Source organism: Bison bison, unplaced genomic scaffold (genome assembly GCF_000754665.1).
Source record: "Bison bison bison isolate TAMUID 2011002044 unplaced genomic scaffold, Bison_UMD1.0 scf7180017864456, whole genome shotgun sequence".
Lineage (NCBI taxonomy): Eukaryota > Metazoa > Chordata > Mammalia > Artiodactyla > Bovidae > Bison > Bison bison.
The window spans coordinates 27,727,710-27,743,899 of NW_011495018.1; the positions used below are offsets into that span (position 1 = coordinate 27,727,710).

General features: G+C 45.5%; 1 protein-coding gene across 2 annotated transcripts in view; it reads right to left on the reverse strand.

Moving 5' to 3' along the window:
• Nucleotides 1-16,190, reverse strand: part of WBP1L (WW domain binding protein 1-like) — a 56,388-nt gene that overhangs the window by 26,616 nt on the left and 13,582 nt on the right. Inside the window, exon 1 of one of the 2 annotated variants that reach the window (XM_010859430.1) lies at nucleotides 5,356-6,396. The exons of the other annotated variant lie outside the window; for it this stretch is intronic. Within the exon in view, the coding sequence (XP_010857732.1) occupies nucleotides 5,356-5,382 (27 nt within the window). The 5' untranslated portion in view covers nucleotides 5,383-6,396. Of the gene's footprint in view, nucleotides 1-5,355; nucleotides 6,397-16,190 lie in introns of those variants that run through there. 2 annotated transcript variants of the gene reach the window in all.

Consider the following 16,190-nt stretch of genomic DNA (forward strand, 5'->3'; position numbering starts at 1 on the left):
ACCTGAAAGGCTTGGATGAGAGTCACCCTTTCTGTTAGGTGACAGGAGGGAACTGAGGTGTTTATGGAGCTCTCGCTTGTAGTAGTCACAGATTTTTACAAATCAGTTCCAATACGAATTTTAGCTTCCACCTCTGGTAGTACAAACAAGTGCTACCCTGGTGTCTGCTGCATTATATAAAGCCAGTTCCCTCAAACAGGGTCTTTCTTACTATGTCCTAAACCTGGTTCAGTTCAGTTGCTCAGTTGTGTCCGACTCTTTGTGACCCCATGAATCGCAGCACGCCAGGCCTCCCTGTCCATCACCAACTCCTGGGTTCACTCAAACTCACGTCCATCGAGTCGGTGATGACATCCAGCCATCTCATCCTCTGTCGTCCCCTTTTCCTCCTGCCCCCAATCCTTCCCAGCATCAGGGTCTTTTCCAATGAGTCAACTCTTCACATGAGGTGGCCAAAGTATTGGAGTTTCAGCTTTAGCATCAGTCTTTCCAATGAACACCCAGGACAGATATCCTTTAGGATGGACTGGTTGGATCTCCTTGCAGTCCAAAGGACTCTCAACTGTCTTATCCAACACCACAGTTCAAAAGCATGAATTCTTCAGCACTCAGCTTTCTTCACAGTCCAACTTTCACATCCACACATGACCACTGGAAAAACCATAGCCTTGACTAGACAGACCTTTGTTGGCAAAGTAATATTTCTGCTTTTTAATATGCTGTCTAGGTTGGTCATAACTTTCAAGGATAAAAAGCCCACACAGGAGGGTAATGGTGACTAGGAACTCAATCCCAGATGAGGAACAGGGCCGTGGGGAGGCGGGCTGACAGCAGATTTGCTGCAGAGACTCCTATGACATGCAAGACAGGGATCATCACACTTCCTCAGTGAGGACATCTCGGGATAATTTTCCGAGAGAAAGGCAACATTCGAGGTGCAGAATATAAATTATCGTCTTGATGGATCCAGGCTGCATTCCAGCAATTAGAACTCGCACTGGTCCTTCCACACACCTGCTGTGCAACAACCGAGACCACTGGACTGTGGAAAGGACCACCTGCAAAAGCCACCTTTCCGCCCGTGAACCGTGCCGCTCCGCTCCTAATGTCACGTGCCGCCACCTGCGTAAAGCTCCACCATCCGTGAGCTCGCTCTACGCCCCCTACCTGTGAGCACGGGGATAAAGTTTCTATCCCTTGGTATCCACAACATGCTGTGAGTAGAATAGGTGCTCAATACTTTTCAGATAGAGATGTTGGTCACAAGAACTTCCAGCATTATAAAATCAATACCTTCTGAATTAAACATGAAATAGAATTCATTCAAATCAGCAGACCAAGAACATTCTGTTGTAATCTTGTTCTTTGAAAATCAGTAATCCATCTGCTAGGTATACAGGATAGATTCCCTCTTAACCAGAAAACTCATTTTCTGATCTTGCCAGATAAGGAAGGGATGGCATGCTCAACTACATGTTATACCTAAAATGTGCCATGTGGTGCCACAGCCCAAAAGTACAGCAGGTGATTCTCTTCAGAACTTCAGCCCCAGTAAGCACAAACACTGTTCTCTAGTCAACCCTGTAGCTTCCAGGGGGTTGTCTTAGCTGTCCTTAACTGGAAGAACTAAAACAGCCTAAGGCTTCCCTGGGGCTCAGTGGTAAGGAATCCACTTGCCATGCAGGAGACATGGGTTCAATCCCTGGGTTGGGAAGATCCCTTGCAGAAGGGAATGGCTACCCACTCCAGTATTCTCACCTGGGAAATCCCATGGATAGAGGAGCCTAGTGGGCTACAGTCCATTAGGGCTGCAAGAGTCAGAGGTGCAGGATAAAACTTAGCAACTAAACAACAACAAGGCCTAGCTGCCCTTTATAGACACTGAATTCATGCCACACTCATTATTGGATTGAGGCCCCTCATGCTTTCCTTCCTTCTCTGTGTCATAAAGGACACCAGTACTTGCTGAAGCAAGGTCCTTGTCTTATCTCAGGAATACCTAATACCAAGACTCATCAATGACAGTGTCGTTTCTCATCTGCAGGAGAAAACAAAAACAACACTCCCAACCTAATCTGTCTGGAATGCTCCTTCCCTGGCTCATATGTCTGGTAAACTCCTACTCATCCTTCGAGACTCAGGTCAAGTATCACCTTCTTAGGAAAGCCTTCCATGCCCATCCTGCTCCCCAAGCTTGATGCTTTCCCACCCTCTGCTGTCCTAGTCCCTGGGGGTCCTCTGTTTCAGGCTTAGCACACTGTCTTATAATTATACCAAAGTTACTAAAGTGCAGGGAAGGGGGTGAGGGGTGTGGGCCAAGTTGAGGCGGAATCTCTCCAAGTGTGGCCAGATATTACCAGGTCTGAACCACCTGGGGAACTTAATAGAAATGAAGATTCCTGGGCCCTGGCCCCACACCTACTGAATCTATATTCTAATCACCCCACTCCTAGGTGATTTTTATGCATTTGAGAACTACTGCACTAGAGTGTGATTTCTAGGAAGAAGCACGGTGCTTTATTTATCCTCTGTGCCAGATCCACATTCATTAAGTGCAGTGGCATTATTCAGTAGATGCGATGTGCATGAGAATCTTCCACAGAGTAAAGAGCAAAAGGGTACTCAGAGACACGCATCTCATTTGGTACCTGGGCCACCTAGAAATAAACTTCAGAAAACGTGCCCCGGCGGGAGCAATGCATTAATCCAACTCCACTTTCATAGACACCGGTAGACAGCAAGGGAAACACCAGGCTTTGGAATCAAAATGCCTGGGTTTCAAAATTTTAAAACAAACCAAACCAATCAACCAACCAAACAAAAAAAGCCAAAAACAAACAAACGTTAATGACCTAGCTAGTTTCCCTAGCTAGCTGATCAACCTTGGACAAGTGGCTTACCTCTGTAAGCCTCAGCACAACTACCAGAGAAACAGAATCACAATCCACATAAGATAGGTGTATAACGTGTATTAAGAGGGAAATAGTATATGAAAGCATATATGTGTGTGTGTGTGTGTTTGTATGTATATATATATATATATATCTCGGAGAAGGCAACGGCACCCTACTCCAGTGCTCTTGCCTGGAAAATCCCATAGACAGAGGAGTCCATGGGGTCGCTAAGAGTCTGATACGACTGAGCGACTTCACTTTCACTTTTCACTTTCATGCACTGGAGAAGGAAATGGCAACCCACTCCAGTGTTCTTGCCTGGAGAATCCCAGGGACGGGGGAGCCTGGTGGCTGCCATCTATGGGGTCGCACAGAGTCGGACATGACTGAAGTGACTTAGCAGCAGCAGCAATACACACACACACACACACACACACACACATAATGTATGATAAAGACTAACAGCATATATGTTTTGTGTCATTTTCTTAAAAACAGAATTATAACCAAGTAATTTTTAGAAGGCTGACGTTTACAAATAGCTCCAATAAAGAACACAGCTTCACTGTCAGACACAGAAATACTGGAAATATACAAAATTATGTTACCAAAGATACTCAGGGTTTTCACAGGCAAAGTTTGAATCACAGAAGGCTGGGGCAGAAAGGGCCTCAGGAGGTCCTCAAGTCCAGCCCTCTACCAGGAACCCATTCAGAAACAAGAACGTAGATTCACCCCTGCTGTGCAGTCTCTGAGATGCTCCCCACAACCAACCCAGTCCTTCATGCCATGCCACCCAGCTCTGCATCCTCTCACTCAACTGTGCGGAGGTTACTGGACATGGCACAGATTATAGTAATTACTACAGTACGGATTACAGGAAGCAACGGCCTCCCAAGTCACAGTCAACAATGTCCAAATCCCAGGGCAAGAGCTCCTGCCATTATATCCTCCACCTCTGCTAGCAGTCCTCTAGCTTCTAGTTTCCTTATGTTTTTCCTAAATGCCTATTCCCAGTTAGCCAAAGTGCTAGTGTTTTAAATACATTTTTCCGTCAAATTCTCCCAATAACTCTTCCAGTAGGTTTTATTATTTTCAAGACGAGGTTCAGAGCAGTTATGCAGCCTCTGAGACCCTGCGGGGGAGCCAAGATACAGAGGCAGGTCTTTCTGGCTCCCCAGGCCTACTCTTTCCACTGTACCAGGCAGTTTCCAGCAGCATTCCCCACCTGCTGACATAGCATGAGATGCTTCCTATTTCCAACACTGCTCAAAATCCTCGCCAGGGCTTACTCTGCCCACAAGTCAAAAGGACAGCCCTTCCTGAGGGACAGAGGAAGTGCTCCAATAGGGTCCCCACTCTCTCTGCCTGTCTCTGCATCAAAGGAACTCTGAACAGTAACAAAAGCAGTAATAGAACATGTGGAGCTTTTCAGAAAAGCTTACTTTTAGAAGAATTTCAGGCCACCCAAGGGACACTCTAGTCCTGTTCTAAGCGTGAGGTTAAACAGCAGTCCCTAGAAGCATATATATTTCTTTTGTAAGACTCTGGTTTGATCACATCTGTGGCTTTTTCTCACCCAGGAACAGGCAGCAGAAGGGTGTGTGTCTGTCCCCACCCCCGCTTACAGCCGCTGCTGATTACAGCTACACATTCCAATACAGACATGCCTCTCAGACCAAAGAGGGGGCGGGGGTGGCCTGATCTCAGAAGCCCTGGAACAAATAGTTGGCAACAGCTGTGTTCTCAGAAGACCGCAGTTGGTCGCTACTGTTTTCTCATTCCACACTAGGTTACCGGCTATAACTCAAGTGCCCCTACTTCAAACGGCAGCTCGCAAAGTACTCAAGTCTCTGCCACGGGGGTCTGCTGGCTTGGAAAAATCCATCAGGAAGACCAGAGTGTGGTCAGTCCCACCCCCACCCCTCTGAAACATTCAGGACGTCCCTCGGACCCACAGCCCTGACCACAGGCTTAAAAGGAGAAAGTCTCTAAAAGGAGCCCTTCCCTTTAAAAGAAGGCCCCCCACCCCAACTCAGAATCTCTTCAGAAGCAGAGAACTGTGAAGAAATCTCTGCTCACTAACCCAATCAAAATGGAGAAGGAATAAAAGGGGTTTTGATCAGGAATCCTGCTCCGCCTCTCCCCTTCCCGGCCTCACCCCTCAACTGTTTCCTCACTAAGGCTTTGGCAATGGTTTTACGGTGTCTCATGGAAAATCAGAACAGATAATCCAGCAAGAGCTCAGGGATACATGGGGGTTAAGAACCCGGTGGCCAGGGGAGTAAGGAGCAACTAGAAAGCAGGAAGAAAAGCCTGGAAAATTCTGTAAGGGAGCTGGCCTGCTATAACTGCGAGACATTTTCTAAAAGGCTCCCTCCACCCAAAGCAGTAGTACGATAAGTAAGCTCCCACCCTCTTCCCTTTCCGAACCCAATCCCCAGACCACCCGTTCCATTACCTGTCTAAGACCCAAAAGGAAAGGCATCCTGCAAGAGCATCGTCCACACTAACGTTGGGAACAAAGGGCTTTTGAAAAGTTAAGGTCTTGGAAGGAGCATTTCCCCTGGCGGGTCTGGTGCTCAGCGTTCCCGGTTACCCGGCCTTCCTTAGCAAAGAAGAAAAAGTAAACAGAGTCCTGGGACCAAGCGGGCACTCTTTCTCCTGCTCTCCTGGCTGCTCCCCCCGCCTGGCTCCGACCCACCCCCACCTTCTCGTGACATATCTCAGACGCAGCAAAGCTGAAGCTGTCTGCCAAGGGGGAAATGACATCAGTTCAGGCATGGCAGAAAAAACTCCAAACAGCTGCTGTAGAATACTGAGGAGGATGTGCTGCAAACCCACGAAGTCCAGCTCTGGACCCACCTAGGGCTGGAGCCGACAGTGAGGGGGGACAAGGCTGCTGCCCCCTCCCCTTTACTCCCCTCGGCTCTGAGCAGGCTGGACTGTACATAAATCAAGGTTTTAACACTGCAAAGAGCTACATTTCTCTGAATAATGACGGGATTCTAAGAGCTCCCAGGGAATTGTTTCTCCTCCTTGGTTAAGAAAACAGGACCCAGGAGCTGTCAGTTTCACAGAAATTTCCCCATCCCACCTCTGCCAGAACCGGTGCTCAACAGTGCACCGTGCCTGGCTGTTCCAACTTTCTCAAGAGATGGATGCAATTCAGAGAGGGCTGGGAGAGGTACCTCTTTCCCAGCGAAGGTAGGACATGTTACCTTGGGTGCTGACCTCTCGAGCCCTCGCTCTGACAGGAGAGTTTATGTTTCATAAACAGACTGCATGTACAGGTGCCAACATCTTTCCTCACTTGTCTTACAAAAGGTACAACAAGTCCCACCGCAGCCTCCAAGTTGCCAGTGAAGCAGATCTCTATATTTAAACTGACTCTTGCTTCTGAAAAGTTCACTACCTTAGGTTTGTCAGACTTTCTTCTCTAAGTGCAGTTTATGGAGAAATGGCTCTCTACAGGCAAGCTTTTGTACAGGAAGCAAAGGCCCCAGGGTTGGCGTCCTTACCTGACTTTTCCCAGTCAGCAGTGTAAGCCAGCTCTTGACTGGCTAGCGTTCCCTAAACAGCAGGTCACACTCACTCCCTCCAGCCGTGAAACCTTTAGCAAAGACAACAGTAGCAAGGGTCTGTGTTTGGATTTGGACTTGCAGAAACAACGCACAAGGAGAACAATCTTCAGAGGAACGCTGTAAATGCAAAGTTACTTTCTAATAACTTCCTAGGCTGCAGATTAATGATATTTCCATCACTCAAAGCAAGTATATCTCATCTTTTTATTTTCTGCAACAGTTTTCTTTCAGTGATACTCAGCAAAGGCCCCCGTGGGACTGGCACTGTGCTGGGCAGACCCAGGTAAATAAAAAATGATTCTTGCAAATTATTTTTCACCTCTATTATCTTTCATTTCTACTGAGGACAATACACTTACAGCAAGGTGACTTGCCAAAAGTACTTTTCAATCATTAGCGAAACCAGCCAGACACACAATGTACTTGCTGCAGGTCTCCCACTGACGGTCAAGGTCATCGACTTTCCTGACAAGGAAATGAATAAGCCAAGCCAGCTGGGCCATTTCCTGGAGTCTCACAAAGAAATGACCAGCAGCCTCATTGCTATGGAGAAGGGAAGAGGGGTGAAGTGGCTTCTGCCACTGCAGGTGTTTGAGTACATATTCTTCAGTGAATATGTACCCTTAAGACGCGGTCATCTAGTCTAGCCCATGCCTTGTTTCTACCCTCACACACAGGATGAACAGCCAGCCAGTCAGGCCTGGACACTCAGACACATCCCTCTGGCGAAGAGAGAAGAGACAGCTTTCCATGCCCTCTTTTCATTTCCTCAAATGTAGACCATCCTCAAACACACCCAGCATTATTAACTTTGACAATGAAACTACTGGAAAAGGCATCCTCAACCCCTCCTGGGCAACTCTGCTCTGAACCTACCTGACAAGACAGCATGACACCCACAGCTCTATGGAAAGAGTACATGGCGTAAGCGTACTATTAATTCATTCATTCCACATCTACTGAACACCCACAGCCAGGCACTGGTGTAGGAGCTGGAGGTACCTCTGTGAGCAAGACAGTCAAGAATCCTTGCTCTAATGGACAAAGGAAACTTTCCACATTTCTAAATAATGTTTATCAGCAGTCATCTCTGATTAAATGGAACTGCAACAAGATTACTAGAAATTAAAAAATAATTTTGTCAAAGTTCAATCTAAATGATCAAAATTGCAACACAGGCCTCCCAATTTCCTCGCAACCTAATAAATCATTCTTTTAAGGATGCTACTCAAGACAGTGTTTCTAATCAGCATTTGTCAACTTTTTTCTTCTTACAAGATTATAAGATTCTGTGTACAAGGCAGCATTAAACCGAAAACATCACATACTCTAACAAAGTGACCACTGAGAATGGCATCTTCCTCACTGATCTGCTTTTCCTTGCCCCTAGTCCTTGACCAACCCTCACTGAGCTCTAAAATTTGGGGGATGAGGAGAAAGAACAGCTGAAATGGCAAATGCAGGCATTCCCAGGAAGGCAAGTTCACATTGTGCCATGACTTACAAATATTACCACAACCCAGGGACAAAGTAGTCAATTTGGGGATTTAAGAAGCAAAATGATAATCAGTAGTTTCTACTAGTCTGAAAAAAGATTCTTTTATATAAGTGATCCAGGTTCATACATGGTGGACCAAAGCTAAGTCAAATCCATCTTCAAACCATTTTAGTCACCTCCCTGACACAATGTAGAATTTGATTCAATGCTGAATTCACCAACTTAAAAAAAGGGAGGGAGGAGGAATTCTCTGGTGGTCCAGTGGTTAGGATTCTGTGCTTCCACTGCCAAGGGGTACAGGTTCCATCCCTGGTCAGGGAACTAAGATCCTACATGCTGCAAGTCACACTAAACCAGAACTGACAAGGATTATGCTGTCAAAATGTTCTAGTTTAATAAGTGTTTATGGCCCTGAGTAGTGACAAAGATAGTAATGCTGAAACCCTTTGCATTAATTTATTAAAGAAGACATACTGCAACAGCTATACTTCCCTGATATCTCAGTTGGTCAAGAATCTGCCTGCAATGCAGGAGACCCTGGTTCGAGTCATGGGTAGGGAAGATCCACTGGAGAAGGAATAGGCTACTCACTCCAGTATTCTTTGGCTTCCCTTGTGGCTCAGCTGGTGAAGAATCCACCTGCAATGTGGGAGACCTGAGTTCAATCCCTGGGTTGGGAGGATCCCCTATGGAAGGGAATAGCTACCCACTCCAGTATTCTGGCCTGGAGTATTCCATGGACTGTATAGTCCATGGGGTCACAAAGAGTTGGACACGACTGAGCGACTTTCACTCACTCACTCATTGCAACATAATATATATTCATAGCTAGTGAAATTCATTCCTCCGCTATAGTTGATTTAAGAATCTTTTGGCAACATTTTCCTAGGCAGCCTATGCATTTATCATCCTTAAATTCTGAGAAAGGGCTTCCCTGGTTGTTCAGTGGTAAAGAATCCACCTGTCGATGCAGGAGACACAGGTTCGATCCCCGCTCCAGGAAGATTCCACATGCCAAGGGGCAACTAAGCCTGTGCACCACAACTACTGAGCCTGTGCTCTAGAGCCTGGGAGCCACAAACATTGAACCTATGAGCTGCAGCTACTGAGGTCTGCATGCTGAAAGCTTGTGCTTATCAACAAGAGAAGTTACCTCAACGAGAAGCTCATGCACTGCAGCTAGAGAGCAGCCCCTGCTCACTGCAACTAGAATGCCTGCACAGCAACCAAGACCCAGCACGCCAAAACTAAATAAATAAAACTTTAAAAATAAATATTAAAAAAAAAATTCTGGGAGAGACAAGTTATTTGCTAGTACTGACAATGAAACCAGTCTTTATGTTAAGAACTTTTATTTAACCAACATCTCATGATCCCATCATGTAGGTATTAATATCCTTACTGCTCAGCTGTAGAAACTGAGGCATATGGAGACCTGCCCAAGGTCACATAGCAGGCAGAGTAAGAGCAAGGATCTGAATGACGTCTCTGGCTCCAAAGACTCTTTCCTTTACAGTAATACAGGAGTCATGATATTAAACCAGAAGTGACCAGTAAAGCAAAAACCGGAACTGAGGGTCAGCTAAACGCTAAGCAGACACTCATGTTCCCAGTCAGTGCTCTAGAACCCTCTGTAGACTGTCACTTACCACTGGATCTGACAGTGGTGTTCCCAAGGACAGGGTCAGGGCCTTGCATTCGGCCCGACTCTGGGGCCTGAGCTCCATGAGGTAAAAGACTAGGACAGTCCTAAAGTTCTCAAAAGTTCCCAACATGCACCCTGTCCCCACACAAGGAGCAAGGTGGCATGGAAGGTCTTCCATGCCTTGGATCTCAGGTAACCTGGTGAAATGTTCATTGGCCAGCAGAGGCTAAAGGAGACTAGGGCTGAGGGCTCTGAGTTTCTCATTTCGCAATCAAGGAATCTGAAGAAAGAGGGTTTTGTCAGAACAGGATAGCAACTGCCAACTTCCAGGGCAGGAGTTAATCTCCAGACCTAAAGCCTTTTATTTCCAGACGCTTTGAGTAGAGGCTGTGATGCAGACACAGAACATCTAAGATAAAAATAAAAGACCTTTCTTATCACTCTCAGGCTGTCTACAAGCACATTTAAATGCCTTCGAGTTCTGACTCAAAAAATGCAGAAATGAGTACTTACCCAAACCCCAGATTGACAGGAGCGCCACAATCAAAGTCAAACCAAGACATCATGTCACGAATGCAAAGCTGGGCATCAATAAAAGGATCCTGAAGTAATTATTTTGGGGAATGCCATAGGAAGAATTCCAAGCCCAGAACAAAGATTTGCAGAACCTTGCCAAGTAGAAATGTTACGGACTGTTCAGCTGCCAGAAATCAAGAATACTAACTTATCTGTGTCCTGGGGCTGGACAAAGGCAGACAAGGAGCAAGCCTGCCGAGGCAAGGTAACACACCTCTCCTGGGTTCCAAGAGGGACAAGGAGTTCTACAAGGCACAGGGCTTGTTTCTTCTACAAGGCCTCCGTGAAAACCCGGGGATGCTCTCCTACTACTTTCCTGAGTCTTCCCAGAAGTTGGCTGGGTAAACAGCCCACAACTGCAGTACACAATCACTTGTTAAACATCAGATGATATATTTCAGAGAGGGAGAACCTGAACCTATGTTGCTATCTCATATTTTACAGATGACAAACATGCGCTTCAGTGTAGTTAGGTAACTCTTTAAAAAACACACACCTAGTAGGCAGCTGGAGCCAGCATTTCAGCCAGACCTGTGTGGTTGGACAAAATGGCTTGAACACGCATGGACACAGTGTTTTGATATTACACCCGTCACTTCCCCCTCTTCTGTGACATGATAGTCACAGTCACGTCCAGCCACCAGGATAGACCACGGGGATGGGAAAGATCACTACTGGATGAACTGGCCTTGCCCTGAAGGAGTGACTCACTCAATTACACAGTGAGGGAGAAAAGACCTCAGACAGAAACAAATGGCACCCTATAATAAAAGTGAGGGAAGGAGTAGAGCCAGAAGTGTAAGAAGAGCTTGAAGAAAGGAAGCTGTTGAGGGACAGACTGGCCAAAGAAAGTGTCACCGTGAGACGGCTAACTAAAAAAAAAAAGTAGGGTTTGGGGGAGAAGGTGAAAGCACTAAGCAAGGCCAAGCATGACCAAAAGCATGAAAACAAGGGCACACGGGGCATTCAAGAAAGGCTGAAGAAGATGAAGCAAAGATCAGCTGGCGGAATAGTGCAGAAGCCAGCACATATGTCTGTTTACTGAGCACCTGTAAGTGGCACAATTTTTCTTTCTGATGACTATGGTAGCACTATAAATGTCAAGGGCAGGAATTTCTATTTTGTTAAGTAAGTTAAGTATCTTGGTTCTCTTGCTGTTTGATTATATTTACTCCGAAAATATGATAAATCCTGAATCTGATTTTGTGGGGGGATGTGGGAGGTGCAAGAAAGACATCCATGCAATGCTGCTACTGCTGCTAAATCGCTTCAGTCGTGTCCGACTCTGTGCAACCCCACAGACGGCAGCCCACCAGGCTCCCCCGTCCCTGGGATTCTCCAGGCAAGAACACTGGAGTGGGTTGCCATTTCCTTCTCCAATGCATGAAAGTGAAAAAATAAAGTGAAGTCGCTCAGTCGTGTCCGACTCCTAGCGACCCCATGGACTGCAGCCCACCAGGCCCCTCCGTCCATGGGATTTTCCAGGCAAGAGTACTGGAGTGGGTTGCCATTGCCTTCTCCATGCAATGGTACAGCCTTAATCTTTTAAATAGAGAGAGAAGTCAAAGTAGCAGAAGCTGAAAGTGGTTTACAACAGCTTCCTAAGGTTTCTGCCTCCTGCTTATCTGCCCCTTAACAAGAAAATCCTTTTCTGTTGACAATCAATCACTCTTGGTATTTATTACCTTAGTGGATAAATATTTACTGCCTTCTCTGGAAAGTCTAGGGGTCTCTGAAACTCACCACTAACCAGGAGCTGTCACTGATGGCTAATGAGCTGCTGCTGGGTCTACAGTTTTAGCTTTATCAAGCACAACAGCAGCCTTGTTTGTTTTTATACCAAAATGCTAGGTTCATTCTTCCTGCCCTGAAAACAGTTCAACCTCAACCAAACTGGCAAGTAGCCAAGAATTACAGGAAAATCAGCAAGCTACAACTAAGGCTGTCCCCAGAAAGATTTCATGTCTCCTCACAAACTGCTCTCTAAACCAAAAATCGGAATAAGAAAAAAGGGGGAACCTAGGTCACACCAAATACATGATACACACACACGTGACCTGGAAAGAGAACTCCATTTAGGGAAATTAGACTTCAAGGCCTCCACTAAATCTGATTTCAGCTTCCACTTAGGGGCAGGACAAAGAGAGACTCAACCCACTTTTGGTGAAATGGTGGCAGGCCCCTGGAAGGGCCAACATCATGTCATTTTATTCAAGACACCTCAACTCTGAGGACCTGCAAGCAGCTCTCGGCTCTCCGGGTGCAAAGTCATAAGAGCAAGTGTGCAGACTCTCCAATGTAAGATCTTGGTTGTGCTTTATAAGAAGATCTGCTCCCTTGTCTATGTGTCAGCAAAGTCATTTATTCTCAGGCCTATCTCCTTTTGTATAGTATAAGCAACTAAGGGCAAGGTACATAACTTCCATTTCTGTGTCCCTCACAGTACCAAGCAATGCATCGCACAAAGCAGGCCTTCAAGAAAAGACGGTCACATGGATGAGGGAATTGACAACTACAGAGAAAATGGTAAAAATGAAGTTAATACAACTAAACCCAAAACATTAGGGCAGGTGACTTTTTCCTGGTCACAGAAACCTGAAAAACAGCTGAGAGATAAGGAGAGTACCTGGATGGTATTCTGAGCTCATAAGGCTTGATGAAGGGATTGGGAAACCCTCTGGTTATCCACCTCCAATTTTCTCAGCTGAGGAATTTAAAGCACTTAAGCCATCTCAAAAGCCAAACTCCCTTCCTCAAGGTACACAGCTGGGACATGACTGAACGCCCCAGTAATAGTTTTTCAGATATGGGGAATGGGATGAAGCAGGCCCTGGTTTTGTCTCCCATCCACCAGAAATTCCATTAGCAACACCAGGAAGTTTCCTTTTCTGCTTAAAGGACTATGAGACTTAATAAGGCCTAGCTGGAAACACAGCTCCTGGCACCAAGCCTTTTCTCATTTCCTAGATCTTATGTAAATCAAATATTACCTCCTTCTTCCTTAGGGTATTTGGTAACCAAACTTTCTTCAGGTCTAAGATTTCATGGTCAAAAACACCAGCAGAAAACTTTAAGACAACTTATCCTTCCCAGAAGATGTAGGGAGTGCGAAAACTTCTGGAACACACACGTCCATAGCCCAAGTAAGATGATGACTGAGGTGGTGAAACTGGAGAGGGAATCACACCAGATGCCGAGGATGCTGGACCTTTCATCACATTATGGCCAACCAAGGCCACACCTGAACCCTGTGGACTCCCACAGAATGACAGCAGTATGTACACCGACTTCAAAGACACTTTGACCATGGCTCCAAATCATGAAGAAAGCATGAGAGCAAAGCAAAGGTGGGCAGGCAGACCCTACTCTGTATGCCTAACGTCTAGGGGAGAAAATGCTGGAAGGGCCTCTGAAAAAGCATCCCATCACAGCAAGAAGTCAGTGCAGGCTACTGTACCTCTCAGGAAAAAAGGCAGCAGGTACCAATATCCTATTTGATATTCACCGTTCCGAAGTCCTTCACTTTGCTCAAGATGCATATCCTTGGCAAGGCGTGCTCAGTATTATAGAAAAGGAGGCACTGACCACTGAGAGACACAATAAAGCATCATTCTTGCAAAGAATTCAAGGTTTATAAACTACTTTCACATCTCTCTTCGTTGTTCCTTACATCAGCTGATGATGGGGCCAGGCAGTTACCACCACTCCCACTTGCCGGACAGTACACCGAAGGTCTGAGAATGCTAGGTGACCTAGGGCTAGACCGACGGTTTCTAACTGAAGGGGCAGAGGTCTTCCCATAGAATCCCAGTGAGTGACTGCCTACAGGCAGACTTCCCTGCAAGCTAGACTCTGTCAGGGCTCTGGCACTCTACCACTCCTTCTCATGACCCTGGGCCAGTTACTTCACCTCTCTGAGCCTGCACTACTTCTATCAGCATCACCCAGAAGCCGCTCCAAGGCAGCTATTTGTGTGATAAGATGCTCACATGGTTGAAGAAGTTTACGGTCTCTTTTAGAGATTCACGGTGCATGTACTTTACAGTTAAGCCTCGGAAGGGTCCCACAGTTAAGCAGCTTCTTTAACCCTAAGCCTCCTACACTTCAAACAGCACAGCCTTTCTTACTGAACATTTGTTCATAGAATCATTATCTTATCGCGTCTTTCAGCCTCCAAATTCTATTTTCCATCTCTACTCATCAGTTGTGAACTGCTCCCCACCCCCATACTGTACCCTGAGGGCAGGCGTAGTCAGTCAGGCTCTGGATGGGGGACACTGCTCTGGACAGCTGAAAGACAAGCCATGCGGGCTGGTCTCCTCTATTTCCCGTGTTTCTCTGAACCTCTGTGCAATCTCTGATAAGAACAGGATTTTCCCAAAACCTCTCCCTACACAATCAGAAGTTAATCTTTCACTTTATATACTGGGCAGAGGCTAGAAATGGATGCATGTATCCCCCACCCCCTAAAAAAAAGACAAAGATTTCAGAGGGATAAAGGAAAGGACTGCCATGATTAAAACTTCACCACTAGAGCTGTTCAAGTGAAAAAAGAAAGACCTGTGGTTGGAAGAGCACTTTTTGATACTCATAGGACTGAAGGGTATCGCTGGGTAGTATAACTTTTTTAAAGTGGTGTAACTCTTCTGGATAATTCCTTATGAAAACAGAAGAACTGTCATAATTAGCTGAATTTTCTCATTAGATTTTTACTTCTAGATCCAAATTAAATTTTCACATGCAAGATCCTCTCCTGTAATATTAAGGAATTATTGTCAAGTTTTTAGGGTGTGGTATGGGAGAGCGGTTATGTTCTGGAACAAAGTTCTTTTATCTTGTAGAGATTCAAACGGAACTATTTATGGTTGAGATGATAGAAGTCTGCAACTTGCTTCAAAATAATTGCAGTGGGGATGAATGAAAGTGAAAGTAGATATAGGTAAAAACAAGACTGGCCAAAATGCTAAATTGCTGAAGTTAGGAGGTAGGTACGTAGGTACTTCATTGTATTATATCATTCTCTTTAGCGTTATTTTTGTAAATGTTTAAAATGCTCCATAGTAAAATAAATAAAGGATCTTATTCTGAATAATGTCCATTTTTTACCCTAAATAATATTAAGTTTAGAAAGCCCTAAAAGAACTAGGGAACACCAAAAGCTTGAGTAACAAAAGAACATAAAGTGACATTGATCAAAATTAAAAACAGCTGTATTTTAAAGGACACCATCAACAAAGTGGGAAAAAAATCAACAGAGAACAGGGAAAAAATATTTGCAAACCATTTATCTGATAAGATATTAGATAATGATATCAGATAAGTATTAACTGTGGGATTCTTCAGAGGCTTAACTGTAGAACACATGTATCATGAATCTCCACAAGAGATGGTAGAAGACTCTGGCCAAGAGAAGGCAGACTCTGTGGGCCTCTTACAGCAGAAATGACTGTCTCAGAGCCACCTCTAAGCCAGCTCAAGTAATTGGCCCCGGGTCATGAGAATCAGAGGTAGCATGGCTAGGTGTAGGGTGCCAGAACCCTAACAAAGTCTGGTTTTAAAGGAAAATCTCTCCTTGAGCACTCACTCACTGGGATTCCATGGGAAGGCTGCTGTCCCTTCAGTCAGATAAGACTGCTTATTTTAAAATAAGCCAAGGATTGAACAGGCATTTCTCCCAAGAATATAAGCAAATGACCAATAAGAACACAAACAGATGCTCAGCATCACTAGTTATTCAGTTCAGTCACTCAATCGTGTCCAACTCTTTGCGACCCCGTGAATCGCAGCACGCTCCTCCTGCCCCCAATCCCTCCCAGCATCAGAGTCTTTTCCAATGAGTCAACTCTTCGCATGAGGTGGCCAGAGTACTGGAGTTTCAGCTTCAGCATCATTCCCTCCAAAGAAATCCCAGGGCTGATCTCCTTCAGAATAGACTGGTTGGATCTCCTTGCAGTCCAAGGGACTCTCAAGAGTCTTCTCCAACACCACAGTTC